Raw genomic sequence first — 26,271 nt, forward strand, 5'->3', positions numbered from 1 at the left:
ACTAGGAATCTCAGTATTTAAAAGAAATACTGAAGTTCTATCAACTTGATACTGTCAACTTTTCCCCAACTTGTAAATTACTGAAATATACAAAATACAAAAATACATTTGGAATTAACCAGTTTACTTTAATGAAAATATTTTTAAACTTAAGAAGCAGACATTTATCACGTAAATGTTCCTCCACTTCTCTAATGTTACTAAACATTGAACACAAGTCAAGGATACCATAACCCAGCAGATCTCAAACTGTAGGTCAGGACCACAAAGTGTGTTATGGCCCCATTGTAATGGGGTTGCCAGGGCTGGCATTAGACTTGTTGGGGCCTAGGGCCAAAGCTTGAGCCCCAATGCCTGGGACCGAAGCCAAAGGGCTTCAGCTCTGAGTGACAGGGCTCAGGTTTTGGCTTTGGTCCACCTGCCCGGGATGGTGGGGCTTTGGCAGGCTCAGGCTTCTATCTCCCCTCCTGGGGTCATGTAGTCACTTTTGTTGTTAGAAGGGGGTTGCGGTGCAATGAATTTGAGAAACTTTGCCATAACCCAACACTAGGGCTGGCTGAAAATCTTCCAACAGAAAATTAGATTTTCGACTAAACTAAATTTTCCACAGAAAGCTGCCATTTTCCAACCAGCCCGCACCAGCATTTGTGGCAATATGGTCAGTTTTCTTTCTTAACCTTTAGCCTAAAGTTATGTCTACACTACAAACCTGATCATGCCTACTAACAATATTTTCAACTGAAGTGCACACAAAGACAAACCACGTTCAGAATGCCCTCAGATTTTAATTTGTAAAGGTGTCACAGAATTATGCACTGAAAAATGCGTAAAAGTTTGGGGAAAACTGGAGGTTTTAATCACTACTGAGGGGCAGTTGTGGCTTCTGACAATGTAGGAGGCGTGGTGATAAAACTTCAAGAAAAATTAGTTTGAACTCTCAATTCCTGACACACCAGACTCCATACTAACTTCTCCTTCCTGCCACCTACAACAGTAAATAGAAGTAGTAGTTATTCACCTTGTGAAGTAATGATGTTTCTTTGAGATGCATGTCCCTATGGCTGCTCCACTGTAGGTGTGCTTGTGCCCCTGTGCAGCTGATTGGAAAACTTCGGTAGCAGCGTCCACTAGGCCTGCACATGTGGTGGAGCACCCATAGGAACACTACTCGAAGAAGAACATTAGCAGATCTTTCTGCTAAAGTGATCAGCAATGAACGAATTTAAATTTGGCTTTTAAATTCACCTAATTACATTTCAGAGTTACCCCACTGAGATGAACAGGGATGTATCTCACATCTTTTAGAGCTAGTGTTTCAACATGGAACAGGTTCACATACTGAAAGTTATTTTTCCAAATATGAGGACTCAAAACTTAAATTTTTTAATGTAATATATTCGGCAAATTTGGTGGCGTGGTTGTATTCTCAGGTCACGAATCACAGAAAATAAAATGTCAGTACTCATTAAAAATAAAATATACACATCTGCGAACAGCTGTAAAATAAAGAAACATTTCAAATCTGAGATCTGAATTGAATGTCAAAATTCAAGGAATAAAAGTACAGGTTATAGTGTCATTGTCAACAAAACCTTAGTTTAAATGCACTTGAAGCTGCCGGAATTTAACATGGAACACTGGGTTCTTGTCAACTTCTCCTACAGCACAACAGTCTTGGCTACAGTGCTAAATTCACATTGTGTGTGTATTCTTTAATCTCCTGCTAGATCTTTTGTTTTTAATATGTGTAAGAAAAACTGGTATACAAATACAAGTTACCTTGCCCTACAGACAAGAGTACCTTGACTGTACCTGTAGAATAAGTTCTTGTAGTTGAGACTGTTTTTGCTTTATTCTTTCAAGTCTTCTCTGTCTCTCCACCTTCAGAAAGAAGAGGGGTTTTATTTTAACTGTATTTCATATTCAAATGTATTTTATGATGCAAACATTTGGCATTAAAATGCCATCCACTGAATTTTAAAAATTTTTTATACTGCTTTTTAGTGCATGGTCTCAAAAAACAACAGTTTTTATATCAACTGGAAAACTAGAGAGTTGGCATTATATTAAATCACACACAAAAAGGCTCAAAAATGTATGGAATTTACTATCTAAGCTAATGAAAGTAAAATCTCAAATGTGGTGTGATTTGGTAGTTTAATTCAGATATTTCCATACCAACACAATTAAACTAAAACTATTCGCAAGATTATTTCAAGCCGAAGACCTTACTTATTACAGCAAATTATGTGTTATGAAACCACAGGTGTCAAAACAACTGAACCTCCAGTGAGTATATACACTACAGATAATTTCAAAAGTGCCTAGCAGTCAAGACGATTTAGCTTAAGGCCCAGATTTTTAAAGGCATTCAGGAATGGCTGAACTTAGCATTGCAAGGCCTAACTGATTCAGAAGCCTAAATCTCACCTTCAAAAGGAATGTAGGCACTTACAAGCCACAAACCCATTGATGGGGATGAGGGCCTAAATGAGCAAGATGCTTTAGAAAATGGGGTTTAGGGTAAAATTTGCAGAAAAACTCATATCCATGTATAATACTTGGCCTGTTTTGGAAACATTTATTTCAAGAGTGAAGATATACATTTTTCCACTGATACAGGATAGTATTGTTTGTGCATTAGGCAGTGCACAGTTTATAAAAGTTTATAAAAACCCCACATTTATTATAAAAGGTACCTGGGTAAATTCAGTTATAACTAAAATTACAACAGAACTCACATTATAATCCCTATTTCCAAATATTCAAAAACTCCTGGAAAAGCTACTCTCCTGGGCTGAATTCTTCCATGGTTAGGCTCAGTCTAGAGGTAATTTTGTGTTTTGTTTGGAAGTGAAACAAATTTATTTACCCATTTCCACATTACAAAACAACCAGAATACAGACTTTTTCTCCAATTAAAAAGGAACTGAAATCATTTTTTTTATGTAAGAATCAAATCTCTGAGAACTTGAACGTTTTAAATTCAGATTGAGTCTTAATTTGCACAGAAAGAAGTACAGCAATAACTTTTGCTAATTTTGGCTGCTACAATATTAACTGTAGTACCAATTATGATGAGCATCCACATAGGAAGTCTTAACGTAAACTCTCTTTCCAGACAGATTTCAATACAGACAAATTGAAAATCTTCTGTTCCTATACATTTTATAGGTTTTGCAGGAGGCAACTTATAAATCACCCCAAGAACAAATAGGAGGACTTTCACGTTCTTCTATGTCAGAAGAAGTTATATACGAAGAGAGAGGTTACTCACCCTGTGCAATAACAGTAGTTTGAGATGTGTATCCCTATAGGTAGTGCCCTATCAAATTCACATTCTATTTTGGTCAATTTCATGGTCATCAGATTTTAAAAATCATAAATTTAATTATTTCAGTTACTTAAATCTGAAATTTCATGGTGGTGTAATTGTAGGGGTCTAGACCCATAAAGGAGTTGTGGGAGGTCACACGGTTATTGTAGGGAAGGTTGCGGTACTGCTATCCTTATTTCTGTGCTGCTACTGGCAACGGCGCTGCCTTCAGAGCTGGGAAGCTAGAGAGCAGCGGCTGAAGGCAGAGTCAATGCCAACATTAGAGCAGAAGTAAGGATGGCATGGTATGGTATTGTCACCCTTACTTCTGCGCTGCTGCCTACAGAGCTAGGCCAGTCAGTCAGCAGCTGCCACTCTCCACCTGCCCAACTCTGAAGACAGTAGCATAGAGGTAAGGGTGGCATGGTTTACTATTGCCACCCTTACTTTTGCGCTGATGCTGGCAGGGCGCTGCCTTCAGAGCTGGGTGCCCAGCTAACAGCCGCGGGTCTCCAGACCCCCAGAACTGAAGACAATGCAGAAGTGAGGGTGGCAATACTGTGACCTCCCTAGAATAACCTTTCAACTCCCCTGCAGCTCCCTTTTTGGTCAGAGCCCCAACCTGAGAAATGCTGGTCTCCTCTGTGAAACCTGTACAGTATAGGGTAAACACACACAGAAGACCAGATTTCACAGGGGGAGACCAGATTTCACAGTTTGTGACACACTTTTCCTGGCTGTGAGTTTGGTAGGGCCCTAACTATAGGTGCTCCTCTTCAGAAGACTACATCTTGGACTGGACATTTTCAGTAGCAATCCCTGTTCAGCTTGCACATGCCCTCTACTTGGCCTCATGACTTGCACTGAGATCATATGGAGCTGTGCAGGTGAACTGCACTCAGTTCCTTCTCGACTGCAAGGTCTCATAAAGGAAACCCCAAAGCAAAGATAGAGCACTCATGGGGACACACACTATCTTGGAGAACTACAGCTTTGTACAGGGTGAGTAACTTTCCTTCTTCGAGCAGTATTCCTATGGGTTCTCCACTTCAGGTGACTACCAAGCAGTATCCTCATGAAAAGGAGGGGGCTTTGGAGTCAAGTCCAATACTGAAATAATATTGCAGAGTCAGATACAACATACAAAGCTGAATTACAGATTACTACAGAGTGCTTTGAAAAAAGTGTGTTAGAGGTTCAAGCTGCAGCTCTTCATATCTCAATGATGGAAACATTCCTGAGAAAAACTACTAAGGTAGAGACACACCTCACTGAATGGGCTAATGTCCTAAGAAGAGGTTGAATATCATTATACTGATAAGAAATGATGCATCCAGATATCCACCTAGAGAGTCTTTGTCTGGAATCTGTAGATCCCTAACATCTGTTAGCACATTGATACAAACAATCTGGGAAGTTTCCTAAATGATATAGTTCTGGCCAGGTAAAAGACTAATGCTCTCTTTCGCAATGCAGCATCCCCCCAGGCCAGATATGGTTTGGGGAAGAAAACTGGGATATGAATAACTTAGTTAATATAGAATTCAGCTGACAACTTAGTTAAGAATTTTGGGTGTGGCTATAGTAAAAACTTACCTTTGACAAATACAGCAAAGCCAGGGATTGCCTGTAGGGACCTTCTAGCTCTCCAATTCTTTGAGCAGACATAATGGCTACCAACAAGGCCATCTTCATAAATAAGTTCAGTAGTGAACAGGGAGGGAACCACTGAATCAAAGGGAAGTCTTACGTACCTGAGCACTAAGGTCCCAAACTAGAGTAGAATGTTTGATTTGAGGGAAGAGTTTCCCCCGACTTTTTGCTCTCCCGATTATGGTGAGAATTGTCAACACTGAGAAACCTTCTGCCAGAGAATGGAGGAAGTCATGCTAGCTGCCAAGTGAATTCTAACAGAGCTCAGAGATAACCCCAAGTTCTTCAGTTCTAGAATGTAGACCAATAGCAAAGATGAAAGGTGAAAGATGTCGCAGAACACACCAATGGCTAAATATATTACACTTTTGCAAATTGGTATTGCGTGTAGACTCCTTCCTGCTGTTTAATGTACCCTTTTTACCTGCAAAGAGCAGGTTGATTCTATCCCTATGAGCCACTGATGAGCTATGCTTTGAGGAAAAGAACACAGAGGTTCAGATGAAGGACTCGACAAGCATCCAGAGAGAGGAGATGGGGAATGACTTGGAGACTAATTTGCCTGATGATCTGCCAGCTGCATGAGGTAAGGAAGCCATGTCTGTCTTGGCCACATTGGGACTATCAGTATGAACTTGGCCCTTCTTCTGTCTTGTTCTCTACTTTCAATATTAGAGGCCCTGGGAGAAAAGCAAACAACAGTCACAGTGTCCAAAGCAGGAGAAAGGCATCCCCCAGGGAGTGGCAACCCAATCCTCCTCTTGAACAGAACTGAGTGCACTCCTTGTTCATGGTAATGATGAAGAGGTCTCCCTACAGAAGACCCAAATCTAAAATAAGCAATTGAGAATCCAAGGGTCTAGCTCCAATTCATAATCCTGTGCAAAACTTCTGTTTAGAGAGTCTACTGTGATATTCTGAATGCCAGAAAAGTACCCTGCAGACACGTAAATAAGACTAAGTATGTACCAATGCCATAGTCTTATAGCTTCAGAGTAAATGGAAGGCGATCTCGCTCCTCTTTGCTCATCAACATAAAACATGCAGGCCACATTGTCTGTCATGCTCTTAATGCACCTGACTCTGATCAATGGCATTAAATGGAGACAGGCATTTCTGACTGCTGAGTTTCAGCAAGCTAATGTGTAGGTTAGTCTTGTGGGGATGAGTATATAGCAATACAAGTATCTAGGTGTACTCCCTGTCCCAAAAAAGATGCATCTGTTATTACAACAGTTGGAGGTGGCTAGGTAAAGTAAAATCCTGCACAGACATTGTGGGGGGTGGGAGTATCTTTCCACAAATCAAGGGAGTCCTTTATGAATTGTGGAACTGAGACCTGTTCGTCCAGACTGTTTGTTTGGAAAGTAGATGGTTGAGTCACTGTTGGAGGCATTGAAAATGCAATTTTGCATGGCTTACTATGAAGGTACATGCTGAGATATGCCCCAAATGTTGAAGGCAGTTCCTGGCTGATGTTCACAGGCTGACCTACATTGTGGGAATAAGATTTGATAGTGTCATAAACCTGGGTGTTGGAAGGTAGGCTTTGGCACTTACTGTATCTGCAGATGCCCCTATGAATTATAGTAATTAGACAGGTTAAAGTAGACTATTGGATATTTAACTGAAGTCCTAGCTTGAGGAACAGTGCTATGGCCTTCTGAGTGGCTAATGAGGTCTCATCATAAGATCGACCCTTCAGCAGACAATCATCAAGATATGGAAATATTACTATTGCTTCTCTGCAGATAGGCATGACCACTGCCAGAACTTTTGAGAACACTCTGGGAGCAGAGATGAGACTGAATGGGAAAACCTTGTATAGAAAATATTCTTGGCCTAAGGCAAAATGAAGAAATGTACTATGGGAAGGATAGAACACTATATGGAAATAAATACCTTGGATGTCAAGGACGGAAAAACCTTGGAATTTTTTTTTACCTTCAAAATTTGTTGAGGATCCTTAGATCTAGGATGGTCTCAACCCTCCATTATTTCTTGGGACCAGGAAGTACAGTAACTCTTCATTTAATGTTGTAGTTACATTCCTGAAAAATGCTACTTTAAGTGAAACAAAGTTAAGCGAATCCAATTTCCCCATAAGAATTAATGTAAATAGTGGGGGTTAGGTTCCAGGGAAATTTTTTTCGACAGACAAAAGAATACACACACACACACACAATTTTAACAATTTAATACTGTACACAGCAATAATGATTGAGAAGCTTGGTTGAGGTGGTGGAGTCAGAGGGTGGGATATTTCCCAGGAAATACCTCGCTGCTACATGAGGAACTAGCACTCGGCTGAGTCCTCAAGGGTTAACACACTGTTGTTAATATAGCCTCACACTCTAAAAGGCAGCAGGAATGGAGGAGGGGGAGACAGTATGGCAGAGAGAGACAGAGACACGCGCACGTGTGTGAGAGAGAGAGCGCACACGCATGCACTGTCCTGAGCCCTTGCGTGTGTCCTCCTCCCCTCCCCGTGGACACAGGGTAAAGCAGCATGGGGCAGGAGGACACGTGCAAAGTTTCAAAAATTTCAATGAATAGAAGATTGTTGGGGGCACAACAGATCTGGACAAGGAGAAGAAGTCTGGAGATAGACGTGAGAAGGGAGGGACAGGCAGTAGAAACAAAACTGAAACTGTTTGAGCAGCATATTCCAGAAGTCCTGAGGTCTTTCTGAGTGTAGCCTTCATTGATTTGAGATCTACCATACTATTCTTTCACTAGAAGGGAAAAACTATAATGGCAGCAGGCTCTAAAAGAGAACCAATTTGGGAATATTTTAATGAAGTTCCTCTACTTGTGGGTAAGACAGGCATGCATGCAAAATGCAAACAGTGCAACAAAGAAATGTAAGGCCTGGTTACCCGAATGGAACAACATCATGAGAAGCGTTCCTTCTCAGGAGAAAGTTGCTTTGAAGATGATGAAAGGAACATGACTGAACATGCAGGATCTTCAGGTTGGTAAACTTTTTTTATTTCATACTTCTTTCTTAAAGGATTGCCTGTCATCCTTCTGGACTATTCTTGAATTCCCATGTTGGAGAAAAATGTAGTACCATACAGTAACAATTATCAGTTTAGATGCAGTCGTGATAAAAATAGCTGAAATAAGCAGATCTTCCTTTTACAGTTTTACCTTTAAAATACAGTAGTACTGAGTGTAGGTGAATGCACTGAGTAATACTAAAGCAGCAATATGGAGTAATAATTAAATAACTGCATTGACTTATTTTGTTTAGGAGAATCCATCCTCAACATACAGGATTCTGAAGACTATCCATCTTCAAGATCACCATCATTTTCTATAGTTTCAGAGTAATATGCCAATGATAGTGTTTCAGTCACATCATGTATGTCACATAGCCACACTATATCACCTGTAGCAAAAAGAAAAAAAATCCCCATCATCCAGAAACAACCATAGATAAGTTTGTGATAAGACAAAGCCAATTACAAAAAGAGGTAATTGATGAAAAAATTGCCTGGTTTGTTTATGCAATAAACTCACCTTTCCATCTGACTGGGAACCCACACTTCATTAACATGGTTCAGCCAGTCATTAAGACCAGGATACAGTCCACCCAACAGAGCAGATGTCACAGGGAAATTGCTGGATAAAGTGTATGAAAGAGAAATAGAGCAGCATGCAAAAGGTCTAACGGGTAAAATTAACCTGAGTCTTGATGGGTGGAGTAATGTTCATAATGATCCTATTCTATGTGCTTGCGTGACAACAGAAGAAAGCAACGTTTTCCTTACAGAAACAATTGATACATCAGGAAATGCACACACAGTAGAATACTTACAAGTAGCAGTAAAAGCTATAACAAACTGTGAAAAAAATTCAAATGTCCAGTATGCAGCTTGATCACAGACAATGATGCAAATGTATCCAAGATGAGAAGAAATTATTTAGAAGAGTCCCAAGCTAATAATATACTGTTGCAGTGCTCATTTGATGCATCTCCTAGCCAAAGACTTCAGTGTTCAAGAAATAAAGGCTAATGTTATTGAAATTGCAAAATACTTCCATAACAACCACTTTGCAGCAGCTGCTCTGAAAAAAGTGAGAAGAACCAAGCTAACTATCCTACAAGACGCGTGATGGAACTCGGTAGTGGACTGTTTTGAGCACTATATCAAGAACTGGCCTAACCCAATGACCATTTGTGAACAAATTTGTGAAAAAATTGTGTCACAGCCAAAGTTCTCAATGTTGGGCTTAAGAGAAATGTTGGACACACACTGAGTCCCCTGAAGCCTTGAACAAAATGCAGGGAAAGAGCTATTTTACTGCTGATGCTGTTGACATTTGGAAGGAACCGAGTGAGATCTTAAAAAGAGAAAATATGCAATGACAGAATTAAATTACAAGCATTAAAAAAACAAATGGGACAAGCACCATCTCCAGCTCATTTTCTTGTACATATTCTCAATACTCGGTACCAGGGTCAAACCTTAACTGCTGAAGAAGAGGAACTGGCTATGACATGGACATTCAGCAATCATCCCTCCATAATGCCAACTATAATAAACTTCAGAGCTAAAGGAGAACCATTCAAGAAATATATGTTTGCCGATGATGTTTTAAAGAAAGTCACACCAGTGAACTGGTGGAAGTCACTTAAGCTTGTGGATTCAGAGAGACTGTTGAAGTGATAATCTCATTTTTAATAGCAGTAGCTTCTTCTGCCAAAAGAATATTTTCTTCCTTTGGACTAATTCATTCCAAACTGAGAAATCATTTGGGACGTGAAAAAGCAGGAAAGCTTGTTTTTCTTCTCCAGATTATGAACAAACAGGAAAATGAAGGTGAAGATGACTGAGTTAGCTGCAGAAGCCAATATTTTAAGTTTCTCATGTTGACCTGGCTGACAGTTGATTAAATTTTTTTTTAAAAATATTTCATTTAACTATTTTAAACAATTTTAACAAAACCAAACCTGATTTTTAGAAATGTGAATGTTTAACTAAATTCAAAAATTCATATTTGTGTTTTGTTAAAATATTATGTGGTTGTTGAAGAAAAAAATCCAGAATACATAACGTTGTTTTAATTAAATAAAACAATTAAAATGTCTGTCTGGTGATGTTTCTTCCTAATACAGAACGGCAAGAAAATCCTCCAAATATTAATGATTAGCCTCTGTTGAACTGGAGATCACCTCCCATTGACTTCTAAATATCTGCTTCAATTACCTTTGATAAACGAAATAACTCAACAATCATTCATTTTCTGATACAGCTGTAAAACTAATCTGAAAAGTTTTCAAAATAAATCACTTTAAAAATAGATAGCATGTACCTTCTAAAAATGAAATCTACATCTATCTCTGAGTTGTGACGAATATGTGTTAAGGTTATAACAACCAACAAGAATGCACTTTTATGTAGAAATGCACGATTAAATTGAGTCTTCCTGACTAGTGATTTAAATCGATTTGATGTAAATCAAATCCACCCCGATAGCCTGCTTGGCGGTTGCCACACAGGGAATACAGGGGAGCGGTGAGCTGACGCAGGGTTGTCGGACCGCCCTGGTTCGAAGCCCCCACCAGTTAGCTCCAATGGGCTGCTCTTTCTCCAAGCAGTGGACAAAGCAGGCAGCTGCCAAACAATGCTACAAGGGAGAACTACGCAACTTTGAATGAGCATGTTCTCTAACTGATCGGCAACGTGCCAATGAAACAACGTTAACTTGCACGACATTAAGTGAGGCGTTACTGTACCTTACTAGAACCCCTTCCCTCTGTGCTGAACAGGAACTGGTTCCATAGCTCCTATTGTCAGAAGAGAGTCACCATACTGCCTTAGCAGGTGCTTGTGAGGAGAGTCTCAGAAGAGCGATGGGAAGGGGGGATGGTGTAGAGGGAGGGACGTAAAGTGGATTGAACATCCTGATATTGCGATCTCCAAGCCACACTTGTCCAAGAGGACTCAGACACCCAATGATTCTGTATTGCTAGTTCAGAAGACCATATTCAGGTAGGATTGGATAACATTAAAAATCTTTTAGATTTATCCAAACAAAAATACCAAGTACTGAATTTCCCACATGTATACCTCTAAATTCTGACATTCCTGAGCTGAGTTAGTAGGTAGACCAATCCATTTGATTTCCTTCTTCTCCTTAGAGATAATATTCATAGCCATAAGGACATTTAAGGCATCGTAGACACGTCGTCTAATATTCTTCTGGTCATAAGCCTGCTGTAGACATAATGAATTAATCAAAAACATGCCTGTGACAAAAACTTTGAAAACGTATTATAGTGGATAAGTAAACTCAGCTAGTATCTTAACTGTTTCATTTAGCAACATAACTTACTGATTCATTTGGTGAAATGTGATTATCCGTGGTACTAAACTCTGCAACCAACTCATCCGCCACCTCATTGTATGAGGTAGTTCCTTTTCTCTGTACTTTCTCACAAACCTTCATAGAGAAGTGTCGCAAACCCTTGCCATTCTTCTCTCCTTTTTTATTGCGCTTCCTAGAAAAACACATTTTAAAGTAACCAATCAATATTCCAAAGTTTTCTAGTTTGCCAGATAAACACATATGGTTCTGAAATATAACCTTTACAATTTTTAATCAGCAAAGAGGGCACTGTACTCCTAAAACAGATCAAAGTTATTTTCCTGAATTGTGGATTTGATTAAATTTACAACTAATTCTTTGTATTATCTTGAATATGAAACACATCGAGCTAAATTAATCCTTGCTGTAATTCTGCTAGTTTCAATACCAGAGATGAATTTGGATGATTATATTTAGAAGATGTCAAAATTAGTGGTAAAGAAGTTTCTTCTAAAAAGGAGGACAGTAATGAAAAAACAGTCCTATTAACATTAACATCTTCAAGTTGGGGGAAAAAAAGGAAGGACTAAAACTAAAAACCCCATGAACTGCAGGAGATAAAATTTATTTTTCTAGAGCATATATAATTTGACATTTAGGAAAGTTAAAATAGTCAAGTATGTTAGACTCAAAATCTGATATTGTATTCAACATAACAGAACAACCAAAATATGGATTTGAATGGTCATGGAATACAGCTTTACTATGAACGCTGCAGACCTAGGCTAGATTGCTTCCTACAATACTTTCAGTATTATTGCATAAGCATTTAGAAGAACATGATAGTTAAGTTCTCAGCATACATTTCAAATGAAAAATTGTCTGGGTAACCTAGACAAATATTTTGTTACAATAAAATGTAAATATGAAAGTCAGCAAATGGAATAGCTTTCAATTTCTGCATATATGGGTGCTTAAATACTTTAGGAACTATACAACTCCATAATCCCCTAATATAAATATTTCCTAGCCAAAAAACAACAGACACACCAATAAATACTAAACTTTAAAGCAACCACATTCATCAATGAGTCCTTCAAAACAATCTTGTGCATAGTAAACCCTCAAAGCACGTTTATGGTAAATCTGGAAGTGACGCTTTCTTCAAGTTGAGCTACTATCTTATTCTTCTCATTTAAAATTGTCAGCAGAATGATGATTGTTTGGTTTGAAACAATATATTGCATTTATATTTTATCTGACAGCACAAGAGGATGAAAAATCTCAGTTGATTTCACTTGTTCTTTTAAGAGCCGCTATCTTAGCGTAAATATGACATCAGAACACAACGTGTCCATTTATTTCCTCAGAAATGTGACTTTTGTTACACTGAAATGAAAAGGTGTTCTTATTTCTCTCTCTACTCTAGGTATTAAACATAAACTTAGAGATTTCTTAAATTAAATCTAAGCTGAACCCCTCCTTCATATCAGCGTACTTACAGAGCACATCAATTAAAAAAGAAGAAAAAAAAACTTTAGGACAAAATTTCCAAACAATTCTATTAAACCCTTGTAACTTAACAGAATTTTGCTCACCCAGCAGACCAAGGCGAAGAGTCTGCAGTCTGGTTCTGTGATACAAAGTGTGAACTGGGTGTATGTGGACTTCCTACCAGGATAGTATTTGGCGCTGAAGGTCTCTGAGGTGTACCAATAACCTACAGTTAAAACAAAATAATTTGGAATACAGTCAGAAGACTCCCACATTATTCAGATGCATTTCCCCCACCTTTCTGGAGTCATTTCTTTATTTCCACCTATCTCTATGAGATAAATAAAATACCACCATACTACTAAAAAAACCCTAGCAGTTGTACATGGGTTTTGTACATATTGGCCTAAACAACTGTATGTTCAGGTGACAAGTTTTTATTTTTCCTTCCTTTGATCAATCTCATTTGCTTTCTTGATTTATGATCAAAATTTGGCACACATCTCACAAAAGTCAAAGAAGCCTCAACAGCTTAACACTAGAAAGTCAGCAAAATTTAAAGAGAAAAGGATAAACTAAGCTTATAATAGAAAACAAACAAAAAGGAACTGTAAAGCCACTAACTTCTCTGGTAAGTAGGCATAAAAATTAGCGTCTACTGCAAAGAACAGCCACATCATCTCTTCTGATTCTCTCTTTCCTGCTACTGCATCAAAACCAAAACCAACATAGACCGCTTTGGGCTTGGGTAAAAGTAAAAGTCACTCTTCCAGACCACTTCAGATTAATCAGGTTTACCATGACTAGAGCCAATTTTCGCAGCATACATGGAACCCTGTTTTCTCTACAGTTGTAGAACTGGATGATGCAGTAACCCTCACCTCTGCTGTAGGACTGTGTTTCACACCTAATCTTGCATAACAATATAACTTTCTAAAGCTTATAGTTATGAAGAAAAACCTCTAAAACAAACTGATACAGAATAGATTTTGCAGAAAAAACATGCCTATTCATCTAAATTGCATCTACCTCCCCAGGAGAGGCATTAAATTGAACCTGAAAGCTAAAACCTCAAAACATCCCGCCCCCCCTTATATTTTTTCTGGGTGTCAAATGCCTCAGTATCCTTCTACCCAGTTGCCTCGAGCTTCTTCCCCAGTCCAATTTCAATAGATTAGCGTCAATACAAAATTCTATAGCACAATGAAAATTGAAAGTTTAAGAGCAGCTGAAGATGAAACACATTCCAGATTTGAAATTCATATTCAATTCATTATTCAAATACACAATACAAGGAATACTTTAAAGACTATTATTCTGTTTCATATTTAATTTAATAAGCACCTCTCAGGTTACTTGAAATCAGACCAAGACTTTCAACATGACACAGAATTAAGTGCTGATAAGCTGAAGTCAGATGCTGCCACAGAATTTAGGTCCAGTGTGCCACAGTACAGGGCCCTAGCTATACTATCCCCCAGGGAAATCTGTGCAAAAAACAAAAAAAGGATGGTTACTCATCTTTGTAACTGTTGTTCTTCAAGATGTGTTGCTCATATCCATTCCAATTAGGTGTGCGCGTGCCGCGTGCACGTTGATCGGAAGATTTTTATCCTAGCAACACTCGGCGGGTTGGCTGGATCGCCTCCTGGAGTGGCGCCGTTATGGTGCCAGATATATACCCCTGCCAACACAACGGCCCTTCAGTTCCTTCTTGCCGGCTACTCCGACAGAGGGGAAGGAGGGCGGGTTTGGAATGGATATGAGCAACAGCTCTCGAAGAACAACAGTTACAAAGGTGAGTAACTGTCTCTTCTTCGAGTGCTTGCTCATATCGATTCCAATTACGTGATTCCCAAGCATTACCTCGGCGGTGGGGTCGGAGTGAGATGTTGCAGAATGCAAAACTGCTGAGCCAAATGCTGCATCATCTCTGGACTTTTGAACCAATGCGTATGGGAGGTAAAGGTGCGAATCGATGACCAGGTAGCTGCCTGACATATTTCCTGGATGGGAACATGGGCCAGGAAGGCGGCAGATGAAGCTTGAGGCCGAGTGGAATGGGTGGTGAGGTGGCTAGCCGGCACGTGAGCCAAACCATAGCACGTGCGGATGCAGGATGTAACCCAAGATGAAATTCATTGGGATGAGACCGGTAGGCCTTTCATCCGGTCTGCCACAGCTACAAAGAGCTGAGGTGACCTTCGGAAGGGTTTTGTTCTCTCGATATAAAAGGCGAGAGCCCTGCAAACGTCTTGAGTGTGCAGCTGTTGTTCCCGATGCGATAGGGGCGGCTTCGGGAAAAAGACTGGGAGGCAGATGTCTTGATTGACATGAAAGGCGGACACTATCTTAGGGAGGAAGGAGGGATGTGGTCGCAGCTGTACCTTGTCCTTATGGAATACCGTATACAAGGGGTCCGCTGTTAAGGCCCGAAACTCAGATACTCGTCTTGCCGAAATAATAGCGACGAGGAAGGCTGTCTTCCAGGAAAGGTACAGCAGCGTGCAGGTGGCCAGTGGCTCGAAAGGAGCACCCATAAGCTTGGCTAGCACCAGGCTGAGATCCCAGGTAGAGGTCAGGTGTCTGACTTGAGGGTACAAATGTTTCAATCTCTTGAGGAACCTTGAAACTATGGGGTGAGAGAAGATTGATCGGCCATTTTTCCCTGGGTGGAAGGCGGAGGTGACTGCCAGATGCACCTTTATGGAAGAGACCGCTAGGCCCTGTTCTTTCACGGACCAGAGGTAGTCCCGGACAGTAGGAACGGGCACCTGCCTGAGGACTGAGTTACGTTGAGCACACCAGCAGGAGAAACGCTTCCACTTGGCCAGATATGTCATCCTACTGGAAGGTTCCCTACTGCTCAAGAGCACCTGTTGGACCGAGGCAGAGCAACACAACTCAGACTGGCTCAACCATGCAGCAACCATGCTGTGAGATGAAGAAACTGCAGGTCCGGATGGTGAAGCCTGCCGAAGTCCTGTGTTATGAGATCCGGCCAGAGTGGCAAGGGAATTGGGGCTGCCACTGAGAGGTCAAACAACATGGTTTACCAGTGCTGCCTCAGCCACGTTGGAGCAACCAGAATCAGGTGGGCGCTGTCCCTGCGAAGCTAGAGTAGGACTCTGTGGACGAGCAGAAATGTTGGGAAGGCATAGAGTAGGTGCCTCTTCCACGGGATCAGGAATGCATCTGAGAGGGAGCCCAGAGAGCATCCCTGGAAGGAGCAGAACACCTGGCATTTCCTGTTCTCTCAGGAGGCAAAGAGGTCTATGTGGGGAAAGCCCCACTTCCGGAAAACAGAATGGATGACATCCAGATGAATCGACGACTCGTGAGACAGGAAGGCTCTGCTGAGGTGATCCGCCAGAGCATTCTGGACTCCTGGGAGAAAAGACGCTAACAAAATCCATCAAGTGGGCTGTGCAAAAGTCTCAAAGGTGGACGGCTTCTTGACAAAGGAGGGAGGAGCATGCTCCACCCTGCTTGTTTATGTAAAACATGGCTGCTGTGTTGTCCGTGAACACTGATACACAACAGCCTTGGAGATGGTCTCGAAACACCTGGCATGCTAGATGGACTGCTCTCAGCTCCCGCACATTGATGTGTAAGGCCAGCTCTTGAGGCGACCAGAGGCCTTCAGTGCAAAGGCACTCGAGGTGGGCACTCCAACCCAGAGATGACGCGTCCGTGGTTAGGGCCATCGAGGGTTGCGGTGGGCGGAATGGCATCCATGCACAGACTAGAGTGGGGTTTAGCCACCACGTTAGGGAGCCCAGAATCTTCCGGGGAATAGTGAGCACCGGGTCCAGGCTGTCTCTGAGTGGTTGGTATATGGAAGCAAGCCAGGTCTGAAAGGGACGGAGGCGTAGTCTCATGTGCTTGGTCACGAAGGTGCAGGAGGCCATGTGACCTACTAGGCTGAGGCAGGTGCGCACTGATGTTGTTGGGAAGTTTTGAAGACCTTGAATAATTGAAGCCATTGCTTGAAAACGCGACTGCAGGAGGCAGGCTCTGGCCAGATTGGAGTCCAGAACCACTTCGATGAAGTCTATTCTCTGCGTGGGTGTCAAAGTAGACTTCTCTGTGTTGAACATCAGGCCTAGGCTCCTGAAGAGGTCTTTAATGATGCGCAGGTGCTGTGACACTTGCAACTGGGAAGTCCCTCGAATGAGCCAATCGTCGACATACAGGTAGACGTGTACCTGACGACGCCGGAGGGAGGCGGCAACTACAGTCATGCATTTTGTGAACACACGCGGAGCCGTAGAAAGGCCAAACGGAAGTACAGTGAACTGAAAGTGTTGATGGTTGACCACAAAACGGAGGTACCGTCTGTGTGGTGGGTCAACTGCGATGTGGAAATACGCATTCTTCATATCGAGGGCGGCATACCAGTCTCCCGGATCCAGAGGGAGGAATAATGGTCCCCAGGGTTACCATGCGGAACTTCAGCTTTATCATGAATTTGTTGAGTTCTCGCAGGTCTAGGATCAGTTGTAGACCTCCCTTTGCCTTGGAGATTAGGAAGTACTGAGAATAAAACCCCTTGCCCCTCATGTCTTTTGGCACCTCCTCTACGGCTCCCATGGCTAAGAGCGACTGGACCTCTTGTCAGAGGAATTGCTCCTGAGAGAGGTCCCTGAAGAGGGACGGGAAGGGAGGGTGGAAAGGTGGGGTTGAAACAAACTGGAGGTGGTATCCCACTTCCACCGTGCGCAGGACCCAATGATCTGGAGTTAGCTGGGACCAAGCAGGGAGGAATTGGGAAAAGTGGTTGAAAAAGGGAGGAAAAGGATCCGATAGAGCAACTGGTGGGACACCCTCGGGCATCCCATCACAACTTCTGCTTGGGCCCCGCTGGTGGTTGAGGGGGCGCCTGATTTTGATCTCCTTCAGAGTCAGACTGCCTCCGACGATTCCCTCTACCATGCCTTCTGCTAAAGTCCTGACGTGGTCTACATGGGGCGTAAGGGCGGTGTGGCTGAGGCTGGAAGGTCCTGAGTTGGGTCACTGGCGTGTGCATACCGAGCAAGCACATTATAACGCGATTATCCTTCAGCCTTTGCAATCTAGGCTTAGTCTTATCTGAGAACTAGCCCTGGCCTTCGAATGGCAAATCCTGAATAGTTTGTTGCAATTCAGGGGGAAGACCTGATACCTGGAACCAGGAGATACGCCTCATCGTCACTCCTGATGCCAGAGTTCTGGCTGCAGAGTCCGCTGCAGTCAGAGAGGCTTGGAGGGAGGTTCTTGCTACCTTTTTACACTCCTCAAATAGGGCCGTAAATTCGTGACGGGACTCCTGGGGAAGAAGCTCCGTAAACTTCCCCAAGGACACCCACGTGTTAAAGTCATATCCATTTAGGAGGGCTTGTTGGTTTGCCACCCTAAGTTTGAGGCTCCCGGTCGACTATATATTGCGGCCTAGGAGGTCCATGCGCCTAGCCTCCTTTGACTTAGGAGCCGGGCCTTGCTGGCCATGCCGCTCCCATTCGTTCACCGATTGCACCACTAAAGAGCAAGAAGGTGGGTGAATGTAGAGATATTCATACCCCTTTGAGGGGACCATATATTTTCTCTCTATTCCCCTTGCTGTAGGTGGAATCGAGGCTGGGGATTGCCAAATGGTGTCCACATTAGCCTGTATGGTGCGGATAAACGGAAGGGCCTCTTTAGTAGGTGCATCAGCCGATAGGATGTCCACAACAGGGTCCTCTATTTCAGGGACTTCCTCCACCTGTAAGTTCATATTCTGAGCCACTCGTCTCAAAAGGTCTTGATGGGCCCTGAGATCAATTGGTAGCGGGCCTGAGGAGAATGTTCCTGCCACCGCATAGTCAGCTGAGGAGAGGGAGGAGGAGGAGAGGCCTGGGACAAGGGGGTCCTGTGGGGGCTCCTGTACTTGAGGAGCATCATCTGCATCAGGTGGAACCTGGGTGTCTGCAGATGGTATCAGAGCCTCATCCGTTCCCGTAGGAAGAGGGTGGCTTACTGTCGCCTCTGGTACCCGGTGTTCTGACAGGGCCGACCGTGGAGCCACTGATGGAGCACCTTGGGCTTGGTGGTATGCCCACGGTGTCCACAAAGACCAGGGATGAGGCCCTTGCTTGTAGCTCTGGTTCTCTGGAAATATATGGCTGAGGACATCAGTCACACTCCTGAGGATAGGATGCGCTAACAGCCTGCGATGACACCGATGTGTGTCTCGATGGCCACAGTGATGCCAATAGACCCTGGGAGGGTGCCACTGTTCTGGATCCTCAATCCCGGGGCGGTACCGGGGAGCAGTACCGGGAGCGAGACCGGGACCTTCTACCATAGTGGTGCCGGGAGGTCGACCGGGATCTCGAGTCCCTTCGTCTGGAGAGACTGTGGGATACACGGTGCTGTGAGTAGGATCGGTACTAGAAGAATCTGGCCGGCGAACAAGATGTCGAACGGTGCAGCGAGTGTGACCGGTACCACGATGGAGTGGTGCCGGGACTGCGAGCAGCACCAGGAGCAGGAACGGCGTGATCGAGAGCGTCCGTGAGACCGTGATCTTGAACCACATCTCTCTGCTGGACCAACGGAAGGTGGCCTTACTAGGGCCGGTCTCCCGATGCATTGTATGACCCACACCGGCTGTGCCAGGGGTTGAGGCCGTGTCGACTCCATCATGGCGATGAGCTCCCTTGCCGTGGAGAAGGTCTCTGGCGTAGAAGGGAGGGCAAGCTCAACCACAGCATGTGCCAGGGAGCTGTCAGGCACCGGAATCAATGGCCCTTGTGGGACCGGAATCGACGGTGCCGTGCTCGGTGGAGCTGCAATCGGCAGTGCCACAGTCGACTGTGCCGCGGCAGATGACGGTGCCGGACGAACCGTCTTCAAAGAGCGCTACTTCTGTGGAGCTGAAGCAGCTGGAGCACTATGTTGCTTCCTGGGTCTCGGGGACAGGGAGCGGTGCCAAGCACATGTCAGTGCCGGGGCTCCTTCTCGGTACTGGAGCGGTTCGGGGCTGAAGGGGCGCTCCTTACAGAAGCAGTCTGTTGGGTGATCGGTATCGACACTGCAGGACTAAGTGCTGACTCCATGAGGAGCTGTTTCAATCAAAAGTCCTGCTCCTTCTTCATCCTTGGTTTAAACGACTTGCAGATGTGGCACTTATCGGTAAGGCGGGATTCCCCTAGGCACTTGAGGCAGGAGTTGTGAGGATCCCCTATTGGCATGCCGAGCACGGTTTTAATCCTGGTGCCGTGGGCATGGGCCTGTACCAGGGTGGAGGAAAAGGGGCTAATCCCCGATCCCCCCTTAAACTAAACTATAAATACTAACTATAACTACAAGAACTCGAACTATACACACAATAAACAGCAAATAACTACGAGGTGCTAGGGACGTGGAGATCAGCAAAGCCGCGCTCCACAGTTCCAATGACTGTCACGGGTGGTAAGAAGGAACTGAACGGCCGTTGGGTCAGCAGGGGTACATATTTGGCGCCATAATGGCGCCACTCCAGGGGGTGACCCAGCTGATCCACCAAGTGTTGCTAGGGTAAAAATCTTCTGACGAGCGTGCACACGGCGCGCGCACACCTAATTGGAATCGATATGAGCAAGCACTCAAAGAATAAAAATTCTTTGCACAACATTTTAAAATTCTTCAAATTTTATTTGTCAATAAATAAATGTGGTAGCTCCAGTGTGGCAGTGGGGAGCACAGGCCACTGGCTGCATGAAGGTGGGAGATCACCTTGCAGTCCTCAGCCCCTGGAACAAGGACTCAGCAGCAAGACTGTACCCAACTCTGACACAGTGCAAGGGCTAGGCCTGCCCCAGGAACCCGAGGGCACTGCCCCGCTGTGCTAGACACACCAGGCATGAGCAGGCAGGCTCAGTCCAGCAGGATCCAAATGTAGAGGGGCTTGGTGTGGGTAGATCCAGGTGTGAGATAAGAGTTCTGTGTGGGCAATCTGGGTGCGGGCGGCTCAGTGGGAGATCTGGATGCACAGGGTCTTGTTGGGAGGTTCCAGGTGCAGGGGCAATGGGACTCTGCAGAGGGTCCAGGTGAAGATGGTTGGGGCTCAGCAGGGGGGAATCTGGATGTACGGGCCTCAGCGGGGTGGTCCATATGAAGGGGAGGTGGGGCTCATGGGGGTGGAGGTTTGATGGGCCTGCTTAACAGGGGAGTTCCAACTGCAGCTGCTGCAGAGGGGATGCTGCAAGCCAGACTCCTGCTCCCTCCCTCATCCCCAATTCCCCTATCCCTTTCTCTTTCCCATCCTATCCCCTTTCCCCACCACCCCAACCTCTCCCCTATCCCACCCCACCTTCCTTCCCCATTGCCTCTCCCCTCCCCCCTTTTCCCTGCCCCATTGGGGGCACTCACTCTTGTACAGAAAACAGGATGACTCCCAGCTTACTGAGGGGGTGCGAAACTAGCATTAGGACCCAGGAGGAGACATCCAGCTGCGGAGCAGAGCAGCACACTCTGAGCCAGGCAGCTCTGTATGCGCAGAAATGGGGGGGTTGGGGAAGGGGGCAGGAGAAGTGGCATATGAACCCATGTATGTCCGCCCTCTCCTAGCTCCTCCACGGTCTGCCTCTGTTTGGTGAACAATGCTTCTCCCCCCACTATGCCCACAGACATCCCCAGCCTCTTCTTCCACCTTCCCCAGCTTTCATAGAATCATAGAATATCAGGGTTGGAAGGGACCTCAGGAGGTCATCTAGTCCAACCCCTGCTCAAAACAGGAACAATTCCAACTAAATCATCCCAGCCAGGGCTTTGTCAAGCCTGACTTTAAAAACCTCTAAGGAAAGATTCACCACCTCCCTAGGTAACCCACTCCAGTGCTTCACCATCCTTCTAGTGAAAATTTTTTTCCTAATATCCAACCTAAACCTCCCCCACTGCAACTTGAGACCATTACTCCTTGTTCTGCAATCTGGTACCACTAAGAACAGTCTAGATCCATTCTCTTTGGAATCCCCTTTCAGATAGTTGAAAGCAGCTATCAAATCCTCCCTCATTCCTCTCTTCTGCAGACTAAATAATCCCAGTTCCTTCAGCCTCTCCTCCTAAGTCATATGCTCCAGCCCCCTAATCATTTTTGTTGCCCTCCACTGGACTCTTTCCAATTTTTCCACATCCTTCTTGTAGTGTGGGGCCCAAAACTGGACACAGTATTCCAGATGAAGCCTCATTAATGTTGAATAGAGGGGAAATGATCACGTCCCTCAATCTGCTGGCAATGCCCTCTACTTACACAGCCCAAAATGCCATTAGCCTTCTTGGCAACAAGGATACACTGTTGACTCATACTTTCCTTTACTTCCCTGTCATGTTCTGCAGGGAAGCAAAGAAATCTGTGGGGGGCATGTTTTCTGCACGTGCACCTTGGCACAGAATTCCCCCAAGAGTAAGTTATACCTTACATCATTGTTTCTGAATTAAGTCTGAATAGCCACCTAAAGCCATATTTAAGTGGAGTTAGCCTGATGTGAGGTTTCGGCAGAAAAAGTGTTAATAACTAAGGTCACAGAGCTTGAAAGATTTTCCCCACCACCTACTGGGCAGGACTAAACCTACTAACCAGATGTCCATATGAACAATTATCAAGGAGCCTATTAGCAAAAGCCCTGGTGAAAAGCCAAGCCTATTTTCTCTGCAGCTCTTAAAGGCTTAGAAGGAGGAAGCTGCTGGGATTCCTACCAGGGTGCTGTCCCTATACCTTAAACAGGGACTCCATCTCTCCTATCAGCTGTGCTCCCTTTTAACTGCTGGAAAGCTTTGAATTCTCTCCTCTCACCCTCCATTACCTTCTCCACATAGAAATTTCTGGACTATCTGTTGTGGAAGGTCACCTGTTCTTCACTCCTCACCCCCTGCCCACAATCCTGCTAGTTGTTGCTGAGAGTAGAAGGGGCATAAAAAGGTTGCATGTCAGCTAATACATCTTTCCTCCTCAGATAGCCCCAGCATTTCTGTTGCATTTCATAGCTTTGTTAGACAATGTCAGCAGCAGGGATAATGGAAGAGTCAAACTTCAAAAGCTTGATCCACACTGGGAAATTGAGTTGTGTTTAATCCCCTCCCCACCAAACTGCCCCGTTTTCACACTCTTGGGTCTTGCAACATTCCTATTTCATTAGTTCTCCAGTCACCACAGACTCTTCCTTCCTAGTTGCTACCTGATATTCTAGTGTAAAAGACAAGCTGGAGATAAATGTGAGGACGGACAGGCAATAGAAACAAAAGTGAAACCGTTGAGCAGCATATTCCAGAAGTCTTGAGGTCTTTCTGAGTGTAGCCTTCATTGATTTGAGAGCTACCATACCATTCTCTTACTAGAAGGGAAAACCTATAATGGCAGCAGGCTGTAAAAGAGACCCAGTTTAGGAATATTTTAATGAAGTTCCTCTACCTGTCGGTAAGTCAGGCATACATGCAAAATGCAAATAGCGCATCAAAGAAATGCAAGGCCTGGTTGCCAAAATGAAACAACATCATGAGAAGTGTTCCTTCTCAGGAGGAAGCTGCGTTGAAGATGATGAAAGGAACGTGTCTGAACATGCAGGATCTTCAGGTTGGTAAACTTTTTTTATTTCATACTTCTTTCTTAAGGACTGCCTGTCTTCCTCTGGACTATTCTTGAATTCCCATGTTGGAGGGAAAGAAAATAGTAGTTACTCTATGGTACTATCATTTTAGCTGACAGTTGTGATAAAAAATAAATAGCTGAAATAGGCAGATCTTCCTTTTACAGTTTTACCTTTAAAATACAGTAGTACTGAGTGTCGGTGAATGCACTGAGTAATACTAAAGCAGCAATATGGTAATAATAATTAAATAACTGCATTGACTTATTTTGTTTAGGAGAATCCATCCTCAACATACAGGATTCTGAAGACTATCCACCTTCAACAGGGCATGCTGGGGCCTGGAGCTGCCCAAGTGCGCGCTTGGGGGATGCAAGCCAGGGGGGCCCTCTGCTGGCGCCGCGAGGGCGGCAGGCAGGTTGCCTTTGGCGGCTTGCCTGTAGAGGGTCCTGTGGACCCGCGGCTTCAGAAGGCAGCCGAAGGTAGCCTGCCTGCTGTGCTTGGGGCAGCAAAATGCCTAGAGCCGCCCCTGACCTTCAAGATCACCATCATTTTCAATAGTTTCAGAGTAATATGGCAATGATAGTGTTTCAGTCACATCATGTATGTCACATAGCCACAGTATATCACCTGTAGCAAAAAGAAAAAAAATCCCCATCATCCAGAAACAACTACAGATAACTTTGTGATAAGAACAAACCAATTACAAAAAGAGGTAACTGATGAAAAAATTGCCCAGTTTGTTTATGCAACAAACTCTCCTTTCTGTATAATTGAGAATACACACTTCATTAACATGGTTCAGTCACTAAGACCAGGATACAGTCCACCCAACAGAGCAGATGTCGCAGGGAAACTGCTGGATAAAGTGTATGAAAGTGTGGAAGTAGAGAAAAAACTGACAGGGATTCGTAGGGGATCTTAATGCATGACAGTCTCTGTTAGCAAGAGTCAGGCTAGCTGTAACCTTAATCACACGAGATCTGTAGAAGCGAGGACTGTGTGAGGCAAATGGGAAAGAACTATGTGAGAAGTTGTTGCGACCTTGTGTCAATAATGAGGAATGTAGACTGGCGTCTAAACAGAATCGAGAAAAATAAGATATCAAGATAGCCTATGTATAAACAAAATGCAGCTGTTGCTTATTATTGTCTGTAACAAAAAGTATAAATGCTTGCTGGAATTGTTTACCTGGAGAGAGACCTGCCTAGGAGGGGGAAACCCTGTGTCTAGCGCACTCTCTCCCTCTATGCAACTGTAAAGAGAAAATAAAAGTATCTGACTCTGCTGCACACAACCAAAAAGTGAGACCTAAGTTTTTCTCTGACAAAAAGAGAAACTGAGCAGTGTGCAAAAGGTCTAAAGGGTAAAATTGTTAACCCGAGTCTTGATGGGTGGAGTAACGTCCACAATGATCCTATTCTGTGTGCTTGTGTGACAACAGAAGAAAGGAATGTCTTCCTTACAGAAACAATTGATACATCAGGAAATGCACACACAGCAGAATACTTACAAGTAGCAGCAATAAAAGCTATAACAAACTAAAAAAAATTCAAATGTCTAGTACGCAGCTTGGTCACAGACAATGATGCAAATGTATCCAAGATGAGAAATTATTTAGAAGAGTCCCAAGCTAATAACATACAGTTGCAGTGCTCATTTGATGCATCTCCTAGCCAAAGACGTCAGTGTTCCAAAAATAAAGGCTAATGTTATTGAAATTGCAAAATACTTCCACAACAACCACTTTGCAGCAGCTGCTCTGAAAAAAGTGGGAGGAACCAAGGTAACTCTCCCACAAGACATGCGATGGAACTCAGTAGTGGACTGTTTTGAGCATTATATCAAGAACTGGCCTAACCCAATAACCATTTGTGAACAAAATTGTGAAAAAATAGATGGCACTGTCACAGCCAAAGTTCTCAACGCTGGGCTTAAGAGAAATGTTGGACACACACTGAGTCCCCTGAAGCCTTGAACAATGCAGTGAAATAGCTGTTTTATTGCTGATGCTGCTGACATTTGGAAGGAATTCAGTGAGATCTTAAAAAGAGAAATATACAATGACAGAGTTAAATTACAAGCATTAAAAAAATGAGTGGGACAAGCACCACCTCCAGTTTATTTACTTGTAAATATTCTCAATACTCGGAACCAGGGTCAAACCTTAACTGCTGAAGAAAAGGAGTTGGCTATGTCATGGACATTCAGCAATCATCCCTCCATAATGCCAACTATAATAAACTTCAGAGCTAAGGGTGAACCATTCAAGAAATATATGTTTGCTGATGATGTTTTAAAGGAGGTCACACCAGTGAACTGGTGGAAGTCACTCAAGCATTTGGATTCAGAGGCTGTTGAAGTGATAATCTCACTTCTAACAGCAGTAGCTTCTTCTGCCAACGTAGAAACAATATTTTCTTCCTTTGGACTAATTCATTCCAAATTGAGAAATGATTTGGGACTTGAAAAAGCAGGAAAGCTTGTTTTTCTTTTCCATGTTATGAAGAAACAGGAAAATGAAGGTGAAGACAACCGAGTTAGCTGCAGAAGCCAATATTTTTTTAAGTTTCTCATGTTGACCTGGTTGACACAGTCAATAGTTTTTAATTTGTTTTTTTCTCTCTTAAATATTAGGTAACAATAACAAACTTGATTTTAAAAAACTTGAATATTTAACTAAATTCAAAAATTCTTATGCTTGTTTTGTTAAAATAGCATGTTTGCAGTTGAAGAAAAAAATCTAGAATATGTAACGTTGTTTTAATTAAATAAAACAATTTAAGTGTCTGTCTGGTGATGTTCTCCTCCTAATACAGCATGGCAAAACAAATCCTCCAAGTTTTAATGATTAACTTGTTGAATTGGAGATAGTTCACCTCCCAATGACTTCATAAATATCTG

The 26,271-nt window shown here is 43.4% G+C and overlaps 1 protein-coding gene across 5 annotated transcripts in view; it reads right to left on the reverse strand.

Moving 5' to 3' along the window:
• Positions 1-26,271, reverse strand: part of TFDP1 (transcription factor Dp-1) — a 135,958-nt gene that overhangs the window by 39,200 nt on the left and 70,487 nt on the right. For 4 of the 5 annotated variants that reach the window (XM_032777825.2, XM_075061417.1, XM_075061419.1 and 1 more), the window contains exons 5-8: positions 12,886-13,007; positions 11,315-11,480; positions 11,050-11,196; positions 1,813-1,881 (exon numbers count right to left, since the gene is read on the reverse strand). In XM_032777825.2, coding sequence (XP_032633716.1) covers positions 1,813-1,881; positions 11,050-11,196; positions 11,315-11,480; positions 12,886-13,007 — 504 coding nt within the window. The remainder of the gene's footprint in view (positions 1-1,812; positions 1,882-11,049; positions 11,197-11,314; positions 11,481-12,885; positions 13,008-26,271) is intronic. The other variant, XM_032777826.2, reaches the window with a different exon arrangement.

This window comes from Chelonoidis abingdonii, chromosome 1 (assembly GCF_003597395.2).
Source record: "Chelonoidis abingdonii isolate Lonesome George chromosome 1, CheloAbing_2.0, whole genome shotgun sequence".
Classification (NCBI taxonomy): Eukaryota; Metazoa; Chordata; order Testudines; family Testudinidae; genus Chelonoidis; species Chelonoidis abingdonii.